Source organism: Sceloporus undulatus, chromosome 10, assembly GCF_019175285.1.
Source record: "Sceloporus undulatus isolate JIND9_A2432 ecotype Alabama chromosome 10, SceUnd_v1.1, whole genome shotgun sequence".
Classification (NCBI taxonomy): Eukaryota; Metazoa; Chordata; class Lepidosauria; order Squamata; family Phrynosomatidae; genus Sceloporus; species Sceloporus undulatus.
Window position 1 is genome coordinate 1196960 of NC_056531.1, and position 21966 is coordinate 1218925.

General features: G+C 45.6%; 1 protein-coding gene across 1 annotated transcript; it reads right to left on the minus strand.

The window, feature by feature from the left end:
* Positions 1-1504: 1504 nt before the first annotated feature.
* RAB35 (RAB35, member RAS oncogene family) lies at positions 1505-19331 on the minus strand. Its single transcript, XM_042441514.1, has 6 exons — positions 19080-19331; positions 10231-10281; positions 9020-9143; positions 5567-5691; positions 4633-4757; positions 1505-4177 (listed from the first exon to the last, which is right to left on the minus strand). Exons 1-6 carry the CDS (start codon positions 19129-19131, stop codon positions 4049-4051), a joined length of 606 nt encoding a protein of 201 aa, XP_042297448.1. The 5' UTR covers positions 19132-19331; the 3' UTR covers positions 1505-4048.
* Between the last annotated feature and the right edge of the window lie 2635 nt (positions 19332-21966).

The window sequence follows — 21966 nt, forward strand, 5'->3', positions numbered from 1 at the left end:
GCTTGGCCACCAGATGAAGAAGTGGGCACAGCAACGATGGCCATATACCGCTGCTGCCTGCATTGGCAGAGAGTGCACTTGCACTGATAAAATTGCACATCTTCTATTTCTAAATCTGACAAAAAGTATTTCTTGGCAGCAGGTGCTGCAGCAAACAACACTGGCAAAGGTTTCATTTGCCATCTGCCTTCAGTTTGTGTCTGCCTCAGTCTTAGTGCCTTGTACAGTTTCTTAGGTCTGGCATACTTCAAGAGGTGTTTATTGTTGTCGCCATTTGCCCTTCAAAGTCCTCTTCGGCAGGATCAACTCAGGCAGGGTCAGCCACAGCTACAGACCAAACGCATAAACCACATGCCAGGGGAAGCCAGCATGGGCTGGACCAACTGAGGCTGCGGCTGCTGCAGTATTCCGAGTATGACTAGGCATGCAGGGAACTTCAAGAGTACATGTGACCAAATTGCCTCCTCCAGATGCTCAGGGCTTCAAATATATCTTATTTACAGTGTACCAAAGTGAGTCCATTAAAAAAAACCACCCTAAAAGGCCACATGAACCCAGCATGTACATCTTGCAATAAAAGGCTGTAATAGGTCCTCACTATAGCCAAAGAACACCCCCAAATAAAATAAAATAAAATAAAACCAAAATCCTGGGAATTGTAGTATGAAGAGGCACTGACAATGCCCTGCCAGACCATTCATATTGCTTCTTCACAAAGGAGCAGATCCCAGGGTTCTTTTGGGCGAGGGAAAGTGGCAAACCAATGTAAGTCTGGAGGGCATTGCTCCCCTGAGCCAGCCAGGAAAAAATAGAGGCTTGGTTTCAAAAAAAGGAAAGAGAAATGATGGAACAGTGAGCTGTTATTATAAAGCAGGATATTTGAGGGAAAGGAAAAAGTCTGGCAAAGATAAAGACGGCACATTTTTCGGGCAGAGAAAACAATGTAAGAGATGACAGTAACAGAAGCGACTGAGCTTGGTAGCCACCCCCCCCCCCAATTTCAGAGTCTTTAATAACTTTTAGAAAGATGACAATTGGCAAATCCTATTGGAGATCCTTGCCCTGTGGAAAACTTTAAGGCTGAGATCCTGTATGTTGTTGCTGTGTGCCTTCAAGTTGTCCCCAACTTAAGGTGGCCCTGTTTTGGGCCTTTTTCTTGACAAGATTTGTTCAGAGGAGGTTTGCTTTTGCCTTCCTCTGAGGCTGAGAGAGTGTTAACTTGCCCTAGGTCCCCCAGCGGGTTTCCATGGCTGAGCAAGGATTCGAACCCTGGTCACCAAGGCTCAGAGCATTACACCACCCTGGCTCCTGTAGGGCAGATCCTACAGGTTGTTGTGGAGGGAGGAAGAGAATATCAACCTCTGCAATGACCTCCCAAAAATATAGGCAGAAGGAGTTATGTGGGACTTACCCCTGTGCCTGTCATGAACAGGAGGCTGGCCTAAAGCAGTGGCACCCCATTCAAACCTGATGTTGAGGGAAAGCAACCACCAGAGCCTCGGAGGAAGATTTGGCAGCTTGGCACCTTTATTTTTAGTTTTTTAAAATTATTTAAAAAGCATAATTAGAAAGTTTCAATATACAGAAATCATCCTAGCAAACCACCAGTTAGACATTCCACCGCTTGACATCAGCACCGCTAAAGACGCAGTCCCACCCCGTTCCCCCTCCCCACCCCAGTCTCTAATACTCCACAGGCACCATCCACTGACACTGTCCACTAAGGAACCACCACTGCAGAGCCTCCTTTAACAAGGGAAGGGGAAGCAGCAGGAAGGAAAGGAGATGCTGCTCATGGAGGCCTTGGGGGAACCTCCCCCCCAAGCTTCAGAAATCAAAAACTGAACTGCTGCATTGGCAAAGACGACAGCCCTGCCCAGCTCCCTAAATGACCATAGTAAGGTAAGAACACAACCTCTCCAATGAGGACCTACCATTGCTTCAACCCACCTGCTCCAAATCATCAATATCCTCCCATCATTTCTACAGACCTCTTATGCCCACAGCTTCTCCCAAAGGGGGTTGCTCTATTCACCTTCCCGTTCTCAAGTGAGTAGCCACTTAAAGAGGAGATGCACGGAGACGTTGGCTGTGGAAGAAGTGTAGCTGGGATGGACGTTTTGGAAAATACTGTTCACTGAAATTCCATCACATTCATGGGCCGGAACCCTGTATAGTTCAATGTAGCGTAGTAGTGCCACATGCAGAACTATGCTACAGCTGGCCATTCAACATCCCACCAGACTTACATAAAGCTGATGCATCCCATCCACCCCCCAGTCATTCTGTACCTGGAGGAGAGCAGGGCCTTAAAAGTGTCTGGCTATGTTCTGGCAATCTGATGTGGAATGGTTACATCATTGGCTAAGACCAGCTTGGAGTTCTCCAAAAGTCTCAGTAAATGATGCAGTCACTTCATGCCTTGCTGCCAGGACACAGTCAGACACTTCTTTCGTCACCTTGCCCTGGGATGGTTGTGGGGGTACAGTACAGTAGCTCTACAATAAGTCCAAGGGGTGACTTAGATTGTTGTGCAGGGAGGAAGGGAATAGTAACCTCTGCAACAGCCAAAAAAGACACACACAGGTGTATGTTTGAGTTATGCCTGCGTATGCCACTAATACAATGCCAGCCACTGTCTGAGAGGTGGCAAAGTCAGACTACCTGCAATGTGATTGTACGGCTTCTGCTTGCACAAGTCTTTGTTCTTAAAGGCAAGCAAAACAATACATAAGGGTTTTCAGCTGAACCCTTCTTGCACGATTCAAAATCGAAAAGGTCACTGATTGTGAAGAGTAGCCTGTTAACACAAGAATCACCCTTTAAGATTCTGGAGGGAAATTATTTTGGCTTGAAGAGTGTGCGCTCTCTGAAGCCTGGCCTGCCTTAAAATGCTTAGTGAGTCAAATGCTGAGGAGCTGAATTATTTCTTGACTGAAGACCGGCATCATCTGCAGAAACCCCACCTATGGCCTAACCAGGGTAGAGTGGCACATCTGAGGGATTCCCAATTACTGCTGCCCAACCCAAAAACTCTCTTGAGTTTCTTGATACCTAGCCGACAGCTTTCATTCTAACAGAAGAGTACTGGAAGCAGCTTGCCCACAACTGTTAGGTGCAAACAGCATTTGGAAAAGCCAGCTTTCCCTCTTCCCGTGCTTTTCGGCTCTTAAGAAAAGCAGCAGTGGCAAAACCCACCATGGACATTTCCGATCAGAAGAACTGCAGTTACACCTGGGCACAAAATGATGGTTGGAGAGGAGCAGAAGAGAAAAGGTTTTTGACAGCTCTACACTTCTCTAGCTCTTGAGAGGAGAGTAATACCACCAAGGGAAAAGCCCTTTCAAGTGTGAATCTTAATACTTCTCAACCTTTAAGGTTTCATTTCCATGGCATAAGAAATTAATTTTGTCACCTCCTGTCAGATAGGGGAGGAGAGCACAGCTACTGCATGAACTGACAAAAACTCCAACAATATAGGCTATTTCATAACTGGGGGAAAAAACCTCAATGTACTGTAACTGGAAGCTTGAAAGCACCTAAGACACCGCTCCAAACCTGAAGGCTAAAACAAAGGCTGAAGAACAGTGGATGCCAACAAGGAAAACCCAATTTGAGGGCACTGGGTTACTGTATCTTTGGAAGGGGGAAAATGTAGAAGATGAATGCTGAACAAGTCATGATTGGTTGACGTTAAGAAGGCAGAAGCTGAAGTGACATGAGGGAGGCGCAGCTGGTTAAAGCAAATATACATTATGTACAAACTCTTAGAATCAAAAGTCCACTTGGTAGGCAAAGTCACATTTTGTCTCCAAGAGTCGGAAGGAGAGAAGGGCAGAATCACCTCCATCCAGGACCTTCTTGGCACTATTGTGGTAGGGTGCCTCCTGACCGAAAATATGGGAGAAAACTCATTTAAATAACGGCACAGAGTGAGGAAAAAAAACATCACCAGTCCTCCTAAGGCTGAACCCAGTGGAATCGCCTGTGCCTGGCTGGAAGGGCCGAGCTGTCTGCACGCCCAGTCTCTGCCGCAGGAGAAAGAACATTAGCAGCATCGTTTCTTCCGTTTACTGTTCTTTGTTAGCTTCACCACGTCATTCTGTTGCTGCTGCTGCTGCTTTGCTAAGTTGTCTTTCTTGGCTCGCAGAACCAACTCTGTGATGCAGTTGAACATCTGCGAAAGAAAACAGCAGAGGGCCATCAAATGGAAGCCATAAGCAGGAGCTTGCAATGCACCACAAGGTTGCAATTCCACGTGTGTGTGTGTGCATGCGCGTGCCCCATGTTGCCTCCCATCACAGTTCCTCCTCTGTCACACAAACTTTTCAGCAATCATCTTTGGTAACACTGACCTAGAGGTGCTTTGGAACTAGCCCTTAGAATGGGGTAGGTCACAACCCCAAAGGACTCTCTTGCCCAGCTTCCTGAAGCAGTATGGTATTCCTCTGCTTACTAAACACTTAGCACAGCAGACAGAGAGTGAGGCTGTCCTTTCAGGGCCATGTAAGCTAACTGTGCTCAAGTACATGGACAAGAAGGCCGCAAGAGGCAGGAGCATATTTTGTATGCAGTATTTCTGCTCCAAGGAAGAAACGCAACCCCACCCTCCTTTCCCCAGATGCCAATTACCTCTTCCACATTAATGTTCTCTTTGGCGCTGGTCTCAAACAGTTGGATCCCCATCTGCCCAGCAAATTTATATGCGTCTTCTGTCTCTACCACTTTCCGTTCTGGATCATCATTCTTATTACCAACTACAAGAAAGAAGTAGGAAGAAAAACAGGTTTGTACATTACCACTTGTCCGGCAATCCTCAAAATGCACACTTACATTAAAAAAAAAAGTTAGTGCAAAATTTGTGGGAAATCCATTGAAACGTTTCTTTTAAAAAAATCATGCCTTTCTCAGCTCCTTAAGTAGCCCTATGATGGCACTTTGCGGCCACCTAATCTGGAACACCCAAAGCAAGATGGCAGAGAGTTCCTTAATCTTCTCCCTATGCAAGGAAGCTAGTCCTGAATTACTCTTTGCTGCCTGTTGGTGGAAGGAGAGGAACATTTACAGAGTGCTTCAGGATATTCAGAGAACTCCATGTAACCAGTAATCCATACACTAGCCTGGTAGTGAGGTTCATATTATTATACCATACTGCAGATGGTGGTGAGGCTGAGGCACAAACATAGCAGCAACTTAAGGCCACCAAGAAAAGTCATGCCTGAAGCGAAATACAGACTGGTAAATTTAATGCAGTTCATAGCTCAGTATTTGCCACTAGCCTACCATCAACTGTCATGACATGCAGGGCTAGAACTAGCCATTGGTCAGACACAGTGACATGATTTATAAGATTTCCAAAGGGCAGGGGGAAGAAACACAGAATTTGTTTCTGGACAAAATTAAATAATCACTATATACACATTTCAGAGCATCCACCCCTACTTCATGAGCTGCAAATGCAGAAACTTCAGTACCAAAGAGGGACTTGATAGGGGATTTTGCTCTGTACACATATAACCATCTTGGGCCTTGTTGCTGAAAAGGTTACCTGAGGCAAGCAACTTACCTAATATCCGGCAAACATCATCGCAGTTCTGGTTTATTTCATGCAACCACCGCTTAACGTTCACAAAGGATTCGGCGCTTGTGACATCATAAACCACAATGACCCCGTGTGTTCCTCTGTAGTACCTGAGGGCCGAAGGGAGAGATATCTGCACGTTTCAGAGCTTTGGTTTCAGGATCGCAGTATTTTGAAATTCAGTTCCACATCTATGCACATATTCAGGTTCAAATGCATAACCCACTTTCCTACAACATGGCCCTCAAAACAGCTTGTCATAAGACAAATGGGTCACAAGGCATTAGAGAAGAATTTGGTTTCAAAAGCAATCTGGCAAGGACAGCAACAACTGAGAATCCAGCTTCTGTTGGAGACCTTTGGGCATGCGGCAGAGAGCCTCCAGCTGCATGAGGCAACACAAACGTACATGGGTGGTTTCTGAAGAGGCACTTCACATTCTTGTTGCAGGAAAATAGAGCAAGACCTGTGGCAAATGTGGTGGCCGGGGAAGGCTTGGATCAGCTCTTACCTGCTGGGAAGGGGTGCATGAAAACAGCAGAAGGGCAAGAACTGGGACTTGGAATGTTAAAAAATAAGGTGGCAGAGAGAGCCTGCCTGCTTTCTCTTCTGCGCATTAACACTGTGGGGGAAGGACATAATGCAGGAAATGGAAAGGGATCTGTGGGATGCAGCATTGGCAGGTTCAAAATGCCACATTACCATGGAGAAGCCATGGACAACTGTTGTCATTTCTGGCTTGAAGCAGATCATACAGGAGAGAGAGAGAGATCTGTTCTGCAAGAGGAGGATATTATGGAAGCAAAAATGCTTGCTGGATAGTAAGCATTACTGGGCAACAAACTATACTGAGGCAGGAAGTCTCACTGCAAGACATCGTAGAAATTCAACAACACTGAGACAGGCAAGAGGAAAGGCTGAAATAAATGAAGTAAATAAATGAATTTGTTGAATAATCGATACCATTGCCCCAAGCATGTTTTCATTACCCTTAAAAATATTGAAAACTGAAATCCGCCGGAAACGGAATACCACACTGGGTGGCTTCGCTGCACATCGGCAGAACTTTAGTGCATGCCCAGTTCTGGGTGTGGTGCTTTATTTACGACATGGATTAATGGCAAAGGTGTTGCGTTAGCTTTTCCTGTTTAAAGCAGAAATCTCTTTTCTGGGTATTCCCCAGCAGGAACTACTTTGAAACCAACAGGGCCTGAAGTCAGGCACAACTGGTGTGTGTGACACTGACACACACAGAGCGGCAGAGGAAAGGCTCTGCTGACACAGCATAAGCAGACAAGCTGCAGCTGACCCAAACTCCCTCTCGGCAAGAGATTCAACATGCCTGGCAGGCGGTTTTGTCTTCATGTCACTTCCCGTCTGCATACGCTGGCCCACACAGCGCAACCTGCAGTGGATCTGCCTTGGGATGGGAAGTCAGGGGGCTGGTTCAAGCTGTGTGCTCACTGCTACTTTGTGCTGTTTCCTGTAACAGCACACAAATGCAAAAAGAAGCCCTGGAGCACATCTCTAGCTCTTCTCAGTCACTTGCTCTTTTTTCCAAATCCATTACAAACAGAGCAGCTTCCCTGCTGAGGAGCAGTCTGCCCCTCCAGATACAAGTCTTTGTCCTGTTTCCAAAATATTCAGATGTGAAATATAATTCTGCATCTGTCCCGGAGGAGGGAGGCTTTGGTAACCCGACTCTTTATCTGAAAATTCTGCTTGTAAGCTAATTAATATGCATATATTAATTTTTGCCTTGTTTGCCCTGAAAACCAACAGATATGGGATCTATCTAACCATGCCCCCCCCCCCCCTTTTGGGTCATGTGTTGTTATTCTTGTTGTGAGAATGTGAACAGTTCACCAAAGGCACCTAGGTTCTGCACAGGACAAAAATATGCCATCCAACATTTTCATCATCTGTTGGTCTAAGGGCCTTTTCATATTACACAATTATAGCACTGATCCCATTCTAACTGCCACAGTTTCATCCTAAGGAATCCTGTGATTTAGAGTTTGGGAGGCGTCAGAGCTTTCTGGCTGAGAATTCTAAATACCTTTTCCTAAACTGCAAATCCCAAAATTCCATAGGATGGAACCATGGCAGTTAGGGTGGAATCGTAGCACTGTAGGTGTGTTGTGTTAAAGGGCCACAATTCAGGCCGTTGTATCTTATGTACAGGTTACGCTGCCAAAAGAATGGCTTTATACTGCTAACTGTGATGGTTTCCTTCTGAGAATCCAAGAAATTGTAATTTGGAGAAGGTTTTCCAGATTTCTTCCATTTCCACTCCCACCTTCCCATAAATGCACTTCCCAGGATTCCTGTATGACTACTGAACCTGTTTAAGCCTTGTAGTGCAAATATACTGATACTGTCTCTCTAGCAAACAAGATGCCTAGAAAAACAGGTGAGAGAAAATGACAATCTCAAAAACTGGCAGGGCAAATTCCCCATGAACAAAAGTTTCACAAGTCAAACCACCCACGTTCTATCTGTGAAGTTCCTCCTCTTTTCAAGCAAACATCTATTTGCAGCTTGGTCAGCGCACTATGACGACATCCTCAAGAAGAAAGTAAGCTCACGCTAGAGCTATTCATGTGCCTATCAATGTAAAACCAGAACTAAGGCCAACAAAGTACTGACTCTCCTACAGGGTTTGCAGCCCAACCTCTACTTCAATACCAGATTACCAGGAGCTACAAAGGAAGCAAACATCTTGCAACCCAGTGGTTCTCAACCTTTAGTCCTCCAAGTGTTTTGGGCTTCAATTCCAAGCCACATGTCCATGCCAGTATGGGCAAAGCTCAGGGAGTCTGGGAGTTCAAAACATCTGGAGAATCAACGGTTGAGAATCACTCTTCTAACCTCACTTGCACCAAACTTATTAACCACACAAGCAACCTTAACATAATCACTGCACTCATTCATCACCATATCACCCTGAAAACATTGTTGTCTGATTTCAGAAGTGAAGCAGGATTGGGCCTGATTAGTACTTGGATGGAAGACTACCTGGGGAAATGATCCTGGTATAATAAGATGTGCCTTCCTTCTATTAAGTCACTAAAGAGGATGTTTCTGTGGTTACTATCTTTACCTCAAGTCCACTTACCCTTAACCAAGGGAAAAGCCTGGAATCTTGACTATGGCACCAAAACCCAGAGGAGAGTGCCACAAACATCTCCACATATCATTAATATAAGTATTTTGTACCTTTTTGTAAACTGTCATTGCAAAATGCTTTTGGAGCCAATCTTGGGAGAAGTGCAGTGCAACAACAAGGCTGATTAAGTTTTAAATTCTCATATTTCTTTCTATCTCCAGAAAAATATATGCCTTCATATGCAAACGTCTTTAAGCAATTAGTCAATAAAAGCACACAATTCAATCAAGTACTTTCATCAGTGGACAGTGCTATTGACAAGGACTCACGTTGATGTGATGGTTCGGAAGCGTTCTTGCCCAGCAGTGTCCCAGATCTGTAGCTTGACCTTTTCTCCATTAATCTCAACTGTCCGGATTTTGAAGTCTACTCCAATTGTGGTAATGTAGCTGCCTGCCGAAAGAAAGAGCACACAGCGGTAGTGGTCAAAGTGACAAGCTATTCCACCTAAGAAAGAGTACTGCTTTCCAAATACCAGAAGGTTTGCAGTACTGACTAGGAAGAGTTCTCTGCCAACAGTATAAGAACCTTTGCCGTTCACCTACCAATGTTTTACCATCAGCAAACCTCTCAAAACTTTAACCCTGAGATTCTTAACAATGAGAACGAACACTGTGTTTTTCAGAAATGGGGACTGTAGACACATAGCAAACATTTAAGAGGGAGAGAAGAACCTTCTTGAGCTAATATAATCAGTATGTAATTCTGAATGCAAGCCCATTATATAAACACTCTGTAAAAGGCCTTAAACCATAACATCCAAGAATGGAGAAGAACGGAATGGTTTACCATGTGTTGCTTAATTTATTTCAGATGTACAACCCGTCATGTTCCAAATGCCCAGGGCTAGTCACGGATTTAGGAACTGACAGATAATTGCAAAAATGATGTGTACATGAAAGTAGCTATCTGTACCATCACCTCTCATCCTTTCCCATCACCACACCATGCCTGGATTTTAAGGGGGGAAAGGCCCTTTTCTCTCACAGATGACAGTGAAGCTTGCTTACTCTTATTTAGTTCAATGCAGGTGGCCAACAACCTATAGGATTTATTTAATAATAATAATAGGATTTATTTATATGCCGCCCAATCACTGGGAATCCGGGCAGCTTACAACAGAGGGGATAATACACGATTCCCTACACAAAAATGCATGTAAAATCACTATTCTGACCTACAACTCTTACTGTAGTTCCAGAAGATGTGATTTGGAATAGTGATTTTAAGTGTTTTTTTAATGTAGGTTGACAACCATTCTAAGCTCTTCTAGGGAACAGCACGATATAAATAAAATAAAAGAGAGGATTGATGTGTGCACAAGGGAACACTCTTCCTCACACAATTCGCTGCCTGCAGAGCCTTGGGAAGTGGGGTCCTCGTCCCCTTCTCCTCCCCTAGAGAATTTGTTGAGTAGCATTAGAAGCACTCTGGAGATCCTGAAGTCACAGTTCTGCTGGATTTGCCTTTGGTCACTCACCTGAGAAAGTGTTGTCAGCAAAACGTAACAGCAAACTGCTCTTGCCAACACCTGAAAGAGAAAGAAAACAAAATATATCCTGATAAGATACCAACTCACACTGGAGTAGAAGACAGGATTTAAAAATACAATGATGGCCATTCTGGCTTACAGATACTCTTAGGTCCAAAACACACTGCAGAAATCATCCAGTTTGAGACTGCTGTGTGTGGTTCGTAAGTGTTTTTTTCAGGATTACTTTTATGTGATTTGTGTTTTGCCTGCATTCTTTATTTTAAAAACTGTGTTTCTCTGTCCAACATCAACTTGTCTTCTGCAAACTGGACAGCTATGCAATCTGACATCTCAGGCTCAGTTACTTGTCTCTGAGCAGAATTACTTTGCTTTCCATGGATACAAAGCAGGAAAATGTGGGTTCTAAAGAGAGATTTTATATTTAGGAATTCAGACCTCTCCTTTCCTCTTAAAACTCTTGGGTAAGTGATTTTCCTTTTACCCAGTTGGTCTTTTAGGAAATTATTATTTTGTGACTGGTCACTTCTATTAGAGTAACCCTTTTGTGGATGGGCAAAGCCACTCTTCCGTAGCAGCATTTCATTTGTTTGCCCATGACACTCTCACAAAATTCCAAATGGTCCATCGACCACAAACAAGCCAAATACATTTTAAACGGAGACTGAGCTGCAAACACCTAATTTTTAAAAGGTATACGTATTTCATATGGCTATCCTGCAGTTGTGAACCCACAACATTCCTTCATTCTCAGTGGTGAGTACTGTACACACATTTGAAACAAAACAACCAAAGGGTTCTGGCAAAAACTATAAGGTAATAACAGCACCCTGGAGCAAAAAAACAATGTACTGTAGTATCTAAAAGGGTAAAATTATCCCACTGGAAGATCTGTAAAATGCTAAGGGTGAATAAAATAGCCAAAATACAAAACCAGAGAAACTAAACCCTGGAGAGAAGCCAATAAAACGGCAGAAAGGGTGGAGAAAAGCCCTCCCTTTTTCCTTTGGCAATTATAAATAATTCTATTAATAAAAACAAAAGGCCAGACGCGTTTCGACCTACGTCTTCTTCAGTGGCCTGCCAATGTTTAAAGTATAAAATGTATAATAACTCCTTAGCAAACAATGTGACTTTGCTGAATTCAAAAGCTACACACATTTGAATACAGAAGGTTCCACCTTCAATTCTTGGCATCTTCAGTTAAAAAAAGACTTAGAGGGTGAGCAATTTGAACAACGCCAGCCTGTAATTTTGGAGGCCTACTGGCAGTCTGAGTTGACAGTAATGGACCAATGTTCCCCTGCACCCCGAGAAGCAGAAACAAATATTCACAGGTGAAACAAGCATAAGATGCCAGCAAACAGAAAGCTAGTGGATGCACACTGCTGCTTCAGCATCCAGACAACTGCCTTCAGCCTCCTGTTCCTTCAGTACAATGATACTCAAATGCGACTATAAGGGAAATGCAGACAACACATGAGAGTGCAACGTGAACCGTTTTATTTAAGCCACATTTTGAACCTGTTCACGTAGAATAACTAGGCTGCAGTGCTTCCAAAAATAAAGCAACTTTTGGTGCCATAGAGAGTCAAACAGGAAAACAAGAGACCTCCCTGCCTTTATTTTACAGCCAGGGTTGGGAAACTCCTGCCTCTTGGCCAGACCTGTCCTACTCAGCCTTGCCATCCAGCATGGGGCCTCTTCTCTCGCTGTCCTGTGCTCAGTCCCACCAGAGAGGCTTCTCTGCTCTGGCTCCCTGGGATGGAAAAAATTCTGTTGCAGGCTTTTCAAGGCTTGGAAGAATTGCCTTGGGGTCAAAGCCACATGTAGCTCAATGGGAGCATCAAGAGTTAAACATGCTGCCCTACTCCTACCTACCTACTCTTGCCCGGGGGGGGGGGGGGTGGAACGAGACTGCTACCAGAGCGTGTGTGCTATATCTGTGAGTGAGACGGAAGGAAAGGAAGAAATAGCACTGGGGCCAAATGTTCATTTTGGGCTGACGTTACTGGCCAAGCCAAATATTTATTATTGCCAGGACGTCTCTGCCCTACACAGGCACAGGGTTCCTAGCCCTGACCTTAAGTTATATCTCTGAAATGCATTTGGTCATATTGGGGGGGGGGGATCCTGCTCCTTTCCACAGAAGCCAAGCAAAAGACCAGCTACTGGTCCCCAGTAGTTCAGGGTTAGTTGGGCAGAGTCCAGAAAAATTACTTTTTGGACTACAGCTCCTGTAATCCTCCAGTGATCATGCTGGCTAGAAGATTTTGGGAGCCCCACTCCAAAAAAGAGAAATGTAGGGACTAGGGACTTGTTCTGCTTTTGCACCCAGCAGACCCCTAGAACAAGCCATGCACGTCCACCTTCAGATAGAGATGGGGTATGTGGGCTTATTCCACCTCTATGCTCAGCAGGTGCTCCAAATCTTTCAGGTATGGCAATACACTCAGGTACCTCTTCCTCCCTTCTCCAGCATAAGGCTGAAAAGGAGTGTCAGAGGCGTGTAGCAACTGGCACTGGGAATGTCTGGGAGGCACAGAGGTGAGCCCACATGCCAAAGTCTCTTGCCTCTATTTCAGAGCCTGGAAGGGAGAGGCAGACCTTCTTATGTCTTTTTAACAAATGCAACCAAGCAGTGATGTTAAAAAAAAGGCCACTCTCTTCCTTCCTATCCTCCTTTTAGCTACACCCACTGAGCACCACCTCTCTCATTCTAGCCACAGCCCTTCTGTAGAGAAGGGCATGCAGTACATTAGCTGGAAATGCCACATCAGGAGAAAATGGTACAAGTCCTTCCCTAAACAAGAAAAGGTACCCACTCCACTGAGGACAGAGCAGGAATGACAGGACTGTGTGGATGAACAGCTAGCAAAAAGCTCAATCTCTTTTTGGTGGGTGGGTGAGTGGGGGAATTGAATGGGGCTGCTTGGCCAACTAATCCCAGTTACAAAGCTCCCCTGAACAAAACAGACACTGTTAAAAGTTACCTCAATTCTCCCAAAGAACCAATGCTTACACTATACAGTGGACCATCATTCCCATCCATGGGGGGTCTGGTTCCACTTCCCTGCAGACAGCAGAAAGGCTGAACTCTTAAGGCTTCCTAATCTTTCACCGACTGCTGTGTGGCAAGTGTACAGGCCATTCTAATTTTATGGTCAGGAATGAAAACTCACATTACTTTTCCATGCCTAAGCTTTGTTGCAATATCATAGAGTGGCAAGTTCCACTGAATACCAGAAACACACACATTGTCCACTACAACAGGCCCCTTTATGAACAAAAGAATGACACTTGGGCCCTTTACTAGGCCTGAACCAGGACACCAAAATCCGCAGTTACAAGCATACCATAACCCTCCTTTCTGTCCCTCCATCATGACTCACTGATGACTGACCAAGACCCACAGACTAAGGGACTTTCCACACAATATGGAGCTAGTAGACCTTCTGATGCTTACATATATTTTGCTCTCCAAAATCTATGTTCCAATTTGCTTACCACAGAATACATGGTGGGACTGGGAAAACATGACACCAGCTGCTTCCTTGCATCATTACACACTAGCAGTTCTTTAACAGTGAAGAATACCAGACAGAGGCCCAAGACACTGGGCTTTCAACAACAATTATGGGTGAGGGGACCAGAAGGGGAAGAGCGGGTAGTCTGGGAAAGAGCCACAAACCAGCCCCCATTCTTTTATAGAGATCAGCACACAATGGATGCATGAAGGTGTATTAGGAAGCAACAGACAATTCTCTGCATGGACTGTGAGGATAAACAAGATAAGAGTGGGAGCCATCTCTACAGGACAAAGTGGCATGCAATACAAATTGCAAAGACATGTCCCAGACACTCTACAAACCACTTTTTGTACACTGAGATTGTGATAAAATGTAATTTTTATCCCAGGTTGGTATTCATGCAGTGTCCACACTCAATTACCAAATGGGAGATTAACACAGTGTCTGCAGCCACCTAATAAGCTGGTTACTAGTACTGATCTGGTAAGCAATGAGGAGAGTCTTAACCACTCAGATTCCCAAAGCTTGAGAGGGAAATGCTCGCACTCCAGATATTTTTGACCTACAACTCCCAAAGTCCTAGCCAGTACAGCCAATGTGTAAAATTATAGGCACTGCAATACAAAAGCATCAGAAAAGCCACAGTTGCACACCCCTGTTGTAGAGTCTGATCAAGCACAGCATCATGTTAAGACTGAATATGAACACATGAAGGTGCCTTGTGCTGTCAGACCAGGTTTCATGTGGTGGTTCTTAAACGGGGGACTCCAGAGAGATTGAACACAGGCTCTTCTGTGGGCCAAGTACAGGTTGAGTAACTGAGCTACAGACTTCCATTGGCAGGATAAATCCCACAAGTGAGGTACCAAGTGGTTTACTTGTACCCCACAGCAAGCTACCATTTGATCATTAGTCATTTTACCTATTTCACTTTTTAAAAACACCAACTGAAAGTGGAGTCTGGATGTTAATATTGCTAGCTCTCACAGGGAAGTCAAGGGAGCAGATGGAAACTTGTACAAATAAGCACCACTTCATACATTATGGATTATCTACATGGATATTTCCATGCAGGAACATTTGTACAACACATTTCAAGCACCCTTAGTATTTTATCGGCATTATCCTTGTGATCTTTACAAAAATAAGGTAAACTAAACCTGTCCTGCAGATGAGTGAGAAGCGGGACTGAGGGAATCACAACTTGATTCAGACTCTCCAGTGGGCTTGCAGGCAAAGTGACATCTGAAGCAAGGACTTCCTGGTTCACACTCGGCTATTACCTTGAAATGAAACTCTCAGTATGCTTTCTAGTGACATTTATGAAGTGTACATTTAAAAAAAGAGAGCTCTCGGTTCTGCCCTTGGGTTTATGCACCTTATTAAGATTAGACACAAAAGGGAAGGCAAATATGAAAAGCTCTTCCAGGCATTTGCTCTGGGAATAGAGAATTGATTTTAATTAACAGACACAAAACTACATTCTCATAGGATGATCTGCTCATCTTAACACCTATATTTCTGATCATTTCCTTCCTCGTGTCCCAGGTTAGTGCTTTCAAAATTAGCCAAGTGCTGTCTAGAATCAATACAAGCTACACTTCAAGTCGGCACACGAAAAGCACATGGAGAGACTGCTCAGAGGCTGTTGTTGCACCTTCCTTCCCTGGAGGACCACTAAATGATCTAGTCATAAGGTAGTTCAGACTCCATGCAAGACTTTCCTCTTCCTTAAACTAGGAGTGATTGGAGCACGGTTTGGATAAAAAATACAAATTCAAATCCCCATTCATTCGTTTTATTGGCTGCCTGTTAGCCTAACCTACAATGCAAAACTGTTGTGACCACAAGGCACTGCTGCTAAGGTCCTTAAGAAGAACAGGAAACAATGTTTAATATGCATAAGCACATACTCCTACACCAGTGGGGTGTAGTGGTTTGTGTGTTGCTTTAAGACTCTGGAGATCAGGGTTTGAATCCCCTTCTGCTCAGCCATGTAAACCCACTGGGTCACCTTAGGCAAGCCACACACTCTTAGCCTGAGCGGAAGGCAATGGCAAACCCACTCTGAACAAATCTTGCCAAGAAAACCCCAGGATAAGCTTGCCTTAGAGTCACCAATAGTCAGAATCTACCTGAAAGCACACAACGACAGCTGCATACCCATCCTTTGCTACTTGCACTTCTCCTAATCTTCCTTCCTTTCCAAGACAACATTAAAACTACAAGCTAACTTTGGCAGAGAGCTGATGTATGTATACTAAAGCCACTGCATCAATATTAGTAACAATGCAAACAACATTCTTGCCTTTAGGTAGGTGGTTGGTGGCCATGGAGATGAGAGGAAGGCTATTTACAAGTTCACTTTTTCTTTTCAGGTATACTGTTCTCTCTTATTTACATGGTAGTTCAGAGTAATCTACAAAAGCTGATTAGTCTACACTGGGATATCTTTTGTTTATCATGGCTACTTACAGGCACATCCCACCCTTTCCTCCAGATAGCGGAGGGCAACACACATCAAAGTCCAACCCCATTTGATTCTCACAACAAACCTGAGAAGTGTGCCAACTGGCCAAAAGGGCACACAGTGGGCACAGCAACAGAAAGGGTCTGGCCTAAATCCAACTCTTAGTTCCAACTACAGTAGACCCATTGAATGGATGGAAAATTGGGAAGTCAGCCTTTATGTAACTGCCACAGATTTGGTGGCTCTGCTCTAGTTGCAACTAACAAACGGATTTAGGCCTCTGAACCCCATGTCTCACTAGTCTCGGGTCTGACATAAAAACTGTTCTGGTGTACCAGTGACAGCCTTTGTTTTCAGATACTTAACCCTATTAGAACACAGGGGCCATGCTGCTGGTTAGAAAGACGTTTGGGAAGCCTCATTGACATGTTGCTTTTAAAGCTTTTGTTAGCAGGTTTTCAGATTTCAGTCCTCACCTACCAGGGTTCTAGAATATAAACCTTTGGTGTGTCACTGAAGGACTGGAAGCAGAGACGCAGGAATGTGCACAGAAACTCACAATGCCAGGATACTGCTGCCCATTCACCTCTGGTCCTCCTAGTTTATGTACTGCTATGAATCCTGCTTCATGGTGTCTCTATTTTCAGTCACAAAACAAGAAAATTATGCAGGGAGCTGGCACAGGATCATGTCTAAGAGATCCAATTCAATGCATGTGTACTTAAGGGTTCGGTGGAGTTTACAGAGAGATAGGTTCGGCGACACCTTGACACTCAAGTTATGAATCACAAAGTCCTCAAATGATTTGTCTCCTCTACAACAACAAAAATTGCCAGGTGGCTTTCGACAAGCCACTGAAAACAAGGATAACAGTACTGGCTTACCTTACAATATTGCAAGGATTACAAAATAAGGCATGCGATAAAGGAAGCCAATGTACTGTAATGATGGGGCTGAGGATCCGACCCATGAAGTCCAGCCTAACCTGCTTCTAAGGGTCCATGGGAAGAAAAATGGAGATAGGAGAATTGCAGAGGAAGTCTGGGATTAGCATGTAAACACATTCCAAAAACCAAACAAATGCCACAAGCAAAATCTTTTGAGCATCTTGAGTGCTGGATAAAAAAACTACACTAGGCCAAGGAGGACACTGGATGACCTTTGGCTATGCACAGAAGTGGGAACCAGGTGGTCCTCTAGATGTTGCTGAACTGCATTGCCCACCAGTCCCAGCCATTCCTATTTGGTTTTGCATCAGTCTCTAGATCCTCCAGTGCAGCTCTGCTGGAAGCTGAGCATAGAGTTGCACTGGAGGCCCTGGAGATTCCTAGAGAAAATCCTTCTCTAGGCATTTGTAGGTCCTCCAGCACGATTCTATGACCAACGTCTGGCAGATGTTGACCATAGAGTTGCACTGGAGGCCCTGGAGATTCCTAGAGAGAACATATTCTCTAGGAATTTGTAGGTCCTCCATCACAAGTCTATGAGCGACCTCTGGCAGATATTGACCACAGAATTGCCCTAAAGATTGCTAGAGTGGCATTCTCTCCGGTAAAAAGAACAGTGTTGTTGATTTGCGGTTTCCCCACATTTGCAGGGCTCCTTCACCCTGAACCCAAGCGAGTGTGTGTGTGTGTGTGTGTACAAATATGCTGAGGAAACTGTGGGCCTCCTGATAACTCTCCTCAGCCCTCATAGGATGGTGGAGTCTGGAGGTCTTTAAACTGAGGCTGGATGGGCATCTCTTGAGGGTGCTTTGACGGGGAGTTCCTGCATGGCAAAGGGCTGGACTTTATGGCTCTTGAGGTCTCTAGGATTCTTATGACTCTAGCCAGCAAAGCCAAGGGTGACAGGAGAGAAACGTGGTGGCAGTCCCACAACAACACGCGACGGCTCTCAACCAGGAATGGGCTCCAGGGGCTCTTGGGTTGGAACTTGGCTGGAAAGCCCCCAACCGGGGATAGATTCTGGGAGCTCAAGTCCAACCTCATCCAGTGGCTTCCTTGGTTGGGAAACAGAAAAGAGCACATTATCCATCCCTATGACAAAAGAAAGCGAACCAGTGCGGAGGAATGGTTTGAACGCTGGGCCACGGCTGTGGAGGAGAGACCTGGGTTCGAATCTCTGCGGCTGACCTTGGCTGAGTTCCACTCTCTCAGCCTCAGGGGAGCGCTACAGCAAAACAACAACAACAACAACAGGACCTTTCTGAACCAATCCGGCTTGTGGGAAGGTGGCTGGGGGGGGGGCCTCCAAAAGCACTCCCAAACCGAGATATTTCCTTAGTGTAGACGGAGGACATAATAGGTCCAAAACCCCCTGCAGAAATAATCCGGTTCGAGACCACTTGAGCTGCCTAGAGAATCCTGGGGGTTGTCGTTTCTTGTGGCCCCAGAGCTTTCTGACAGAGAAGGCTCAATGCCTCACAAAAGGCATTGAGCCAGGGCAGTTCAAGCGGTCTCGAAGCGGGTTATTTCTGCAGTGGGTTTGGCTTGAGGGAGGGAGGGAGGGGGGCACAGTTTCTTGGCCAAATGATCCTCCTTTTCTGGGTTAGAGGGCCCCTCCCTCACTCCAGAGAGACAATGGGTCCGTCCACATTGAGGAAATAAGTCGGTTTGAGAGCGCTTTTAAACCGCCCTGGCTGTGAGCGAGGGCATTCTGGGAATTGGAGTTTGTGGTGGCCCCAGAGCGCTCTGGGGCCACCACAAACTCCAATTCCCAGAATGCCCTCGCCCACAGCCAGGGCAATGCAAAGCGCTCTCAAAGCGGATTATCCCCCCAGTGTGGACGTCGCCCTTCCGCTGAGCCTTTCCCGCCTGGCCCCGCCCCTTCCTTACCGCTGTCGCCGATGATAAGGAGCTTGAAAAGGTGGTCGTAGTCCCGGGCCATGGCCGGCGAAGTGGGCGCGGAGGAGCGGCTCCTCAAGCAACCGAGGCTCCTGAGGCCGGAACCCCTTCCCGAGCCAAGAGCCGGAACTGACAGGAGGAGGAGGAGGAGGAGGAGGAGCAGCAAGAGCAGCGGCAACAGCGGCGCTCCCAGCAGCAGTGGCAAAAGCGGGCGACGGCAACACCCCCTCCCTTCCCGCCTCCCTGCCCCGCCACGGCGCATGCGCCCCGCGCCGCCCGGGCAGCTGGCAAACCCGCCCGCGGCTCTTCGGCGCAGGCGCGGCTCCGCCCCTTTTTGGGTTGAGCCGACCGCGCGCTTTCTTTCTCTCTCTCCTTGCCCCGCCCACATTTCCTCTCCCTGCCCTGGTTCAAGATGGCGCCCGCGGGGTCACTGCTCCCTTCCTCCTCCTCCGGGGCGGTTAATGCGCATGCGTCACTCTTTCAGGGTCCTGAGGGGGAGCGAATGGATTCCCTCTGGGTGCTCTTTGTTCTTTCTTCCCTGAGTGGAAGCGAGACCTCTTTAAATGCCCTGGCTTAGTACTAGGGAATCCTGGGAACTTGACTTTGTTGTGGCCCCAGAGCTCTCTGACAGAGAAGGCTCAATGTCTCACAAACACGACAGTTCCCAGAATTCCCTAGTGCTGAGCCAAGGCAGTTCAAGCGCTCTCAAAGTGGGTGCCTGCAAAGCATCGAGGGTGTTGCGGTCACCCAGCGACAAGAAGCACTGCGACTCGGCCACCCGAACCTAGCAGACCGCATCTCTCAACTAGGCCTGATGCCACCTCTCCTATCTAAACTGACAAAGGGCCAAGAGATTAGGAAAGATGGCTGCATTACAGTTCATGAGGAAGCCCCAGAGGACTGAATGGGGGGATGATGGTTTCTTATCCCATTATCTCATGCTGAGATACCTGTGCTGTCAACCACAGTTATGTCAATAGACGGGGCTTGCCAGTGGTTTCGGCCTACGACTTTCCCCATTGACAATCCCATTGCTATTTCATGTGTATTTTGTGTGTGTGTGTGTGTGTGTGTGTGTATATATATATATATATACACACACACACACACGCAGTTGAAATGTGAGGTAGCATTTAATGCATCTGATGACGTGTGTTACCGTTCACAAAAGCCTGTGTTTTGAAATGATGTCGTATTGGTTCCTTCACTTGCTTGCCTTCCAGTTGTCGCTCAGCAGCAGCCCCCTTCTGCCTTCTGCCCAGGACAAAATCCGTTCCTGGGACAGCCGAGAAGAAATGGACCCCCATCTGATGTTGCAGCACAGCTTAGCTGGCTTGGAAAAGAAAGAATGGCTTGGATTAGCTGGCTGTTAATGGAGGCTCTGGCTTGGGTGGTTTTGCTGCGTTTGCAACCGCTTTGACAAACACTGCGCTGAATGGAATGCTTTCATGGGTCTTCTCTAGGCCCAGTGTCCTCCAGATAAGGTTGGACTTCAGCTCCCACAACGCTCCCCCCTTGGCCATACCAGCAGGGGATGATGGGACATGCAGTTTAACCGGCCCTGGGGAAGGCTGATTTATATACTCACTCTCTAGATACATGTTGTTGTTGTTGTGTGCCTTCAAGGTGTCTCCAGGCGACCCTCTCATGGAGTTTTCGTGGCAAGGTTTGTTCAGAGAAGGTTTGCTGTTGCCATCCTCTGAGGCTGAGAGAGTGTGACTTGCCCAAGGTCACCCAGTGGGTTTCCATGGCCAAGCCAAGATTTGAACCCTGGTCTTTAGAGTCTTAGTCCAACACTCAAACCACTATGCCACGCTGTATACACACTATGGTCTGTTACAGACTGCCAAAATAAAGCTGCTTTGGGTCTCTTTGGAGGTATGCTATTTAAATGATGCATGGGTCCTAAGAGTCCGGAGGTCGCCCCAAAGCCACACTCCATTCCTAAGCACAGGAGTGCAGCTTTGGTGCAGCTTCCGGATTCTTAGGGTGCATGCATCATTTAAATAGCATACCTCCAAAGAGACCCGAAGCAGCTTTATTTTGGCAGTCTGTAACAGGCCTATATAGTATATATGTCTCTGTGTGTGTGTATATATATATATATATATATATATATATATATATATGAAACTAATGTGTTATGATTTTATACGTGTGTGAATATTATATATATATATACACACACACAGTATATGAAATATTAGTTTTTATAGATGTTTGTGCATATGCATGCGTGTGTGAATATGCACAAACATCTATAAAAACTGTAATATTAGTTTCATATACTGTGTGTGTGTATATATATATATTATATGTTAATATTGTTTGGAATATGTTTTGTTGAATATAGGATGTGTATATGAATATGTTTTGTTGTGTGTCTTGAAGTCATGTGTGTATATATATATACTGTATATATAATACTGTGTATATGTGTATACATGATACGAAAGGTACCAACATATATATATATATATATATATATATATATATATGAATGACTTGAAGACACAGGTGTGAGCTATATGTATATAAGGTGTATGTGTGTGTGTGTATGAGGTGTATACTGTATATATATGTGTGTGTGTATGTATAAGGTGTGTATATATATATATATATGACTTCAAGACAAAGGTGTGAGTTATATGTGTATAAAATATACACACATACAGCTCACACACCTTTGTTTCTGGCAGAGCTGAAGCGCTTGGCTATTAACCCTGGCCGCCTGCGCCTTGCAGCGTGGCCCGCCTTCCGGGCGTGACGTCAGAGCGTAGATTTGCATACCAGGCCCCAGCAGGCTTTGCGGCGGGGGCTCCCGTTGGGCCTTAACCCCTCGTTCCCCGCGGGGCCCGGAGCAGGGGGCCGGGCATCG

Coding starts and splice junctions, on each gene's coding strand:
- RAB35 (XM_042441514.1), bottom strand. CDS start 19,131: ATGGCCCGGGACTACGACCACCTTTTCAAGCTCCTTATCATCGGCGAC. Junction 4,758..5,566: donor TGATGTTTGCCGGATATTAG/GTAAGTTGCTTG, acceptor TCTTTCTTGTAG/TTGGTAATAAGAATGATGAT. Junction 4,178..4,632: donor AGAACATTAATGTGGAAGAG/GTAATTGGCATC, acceptor TTTCTTTCGCAG/ATGTTCAACTGCATCACAGA.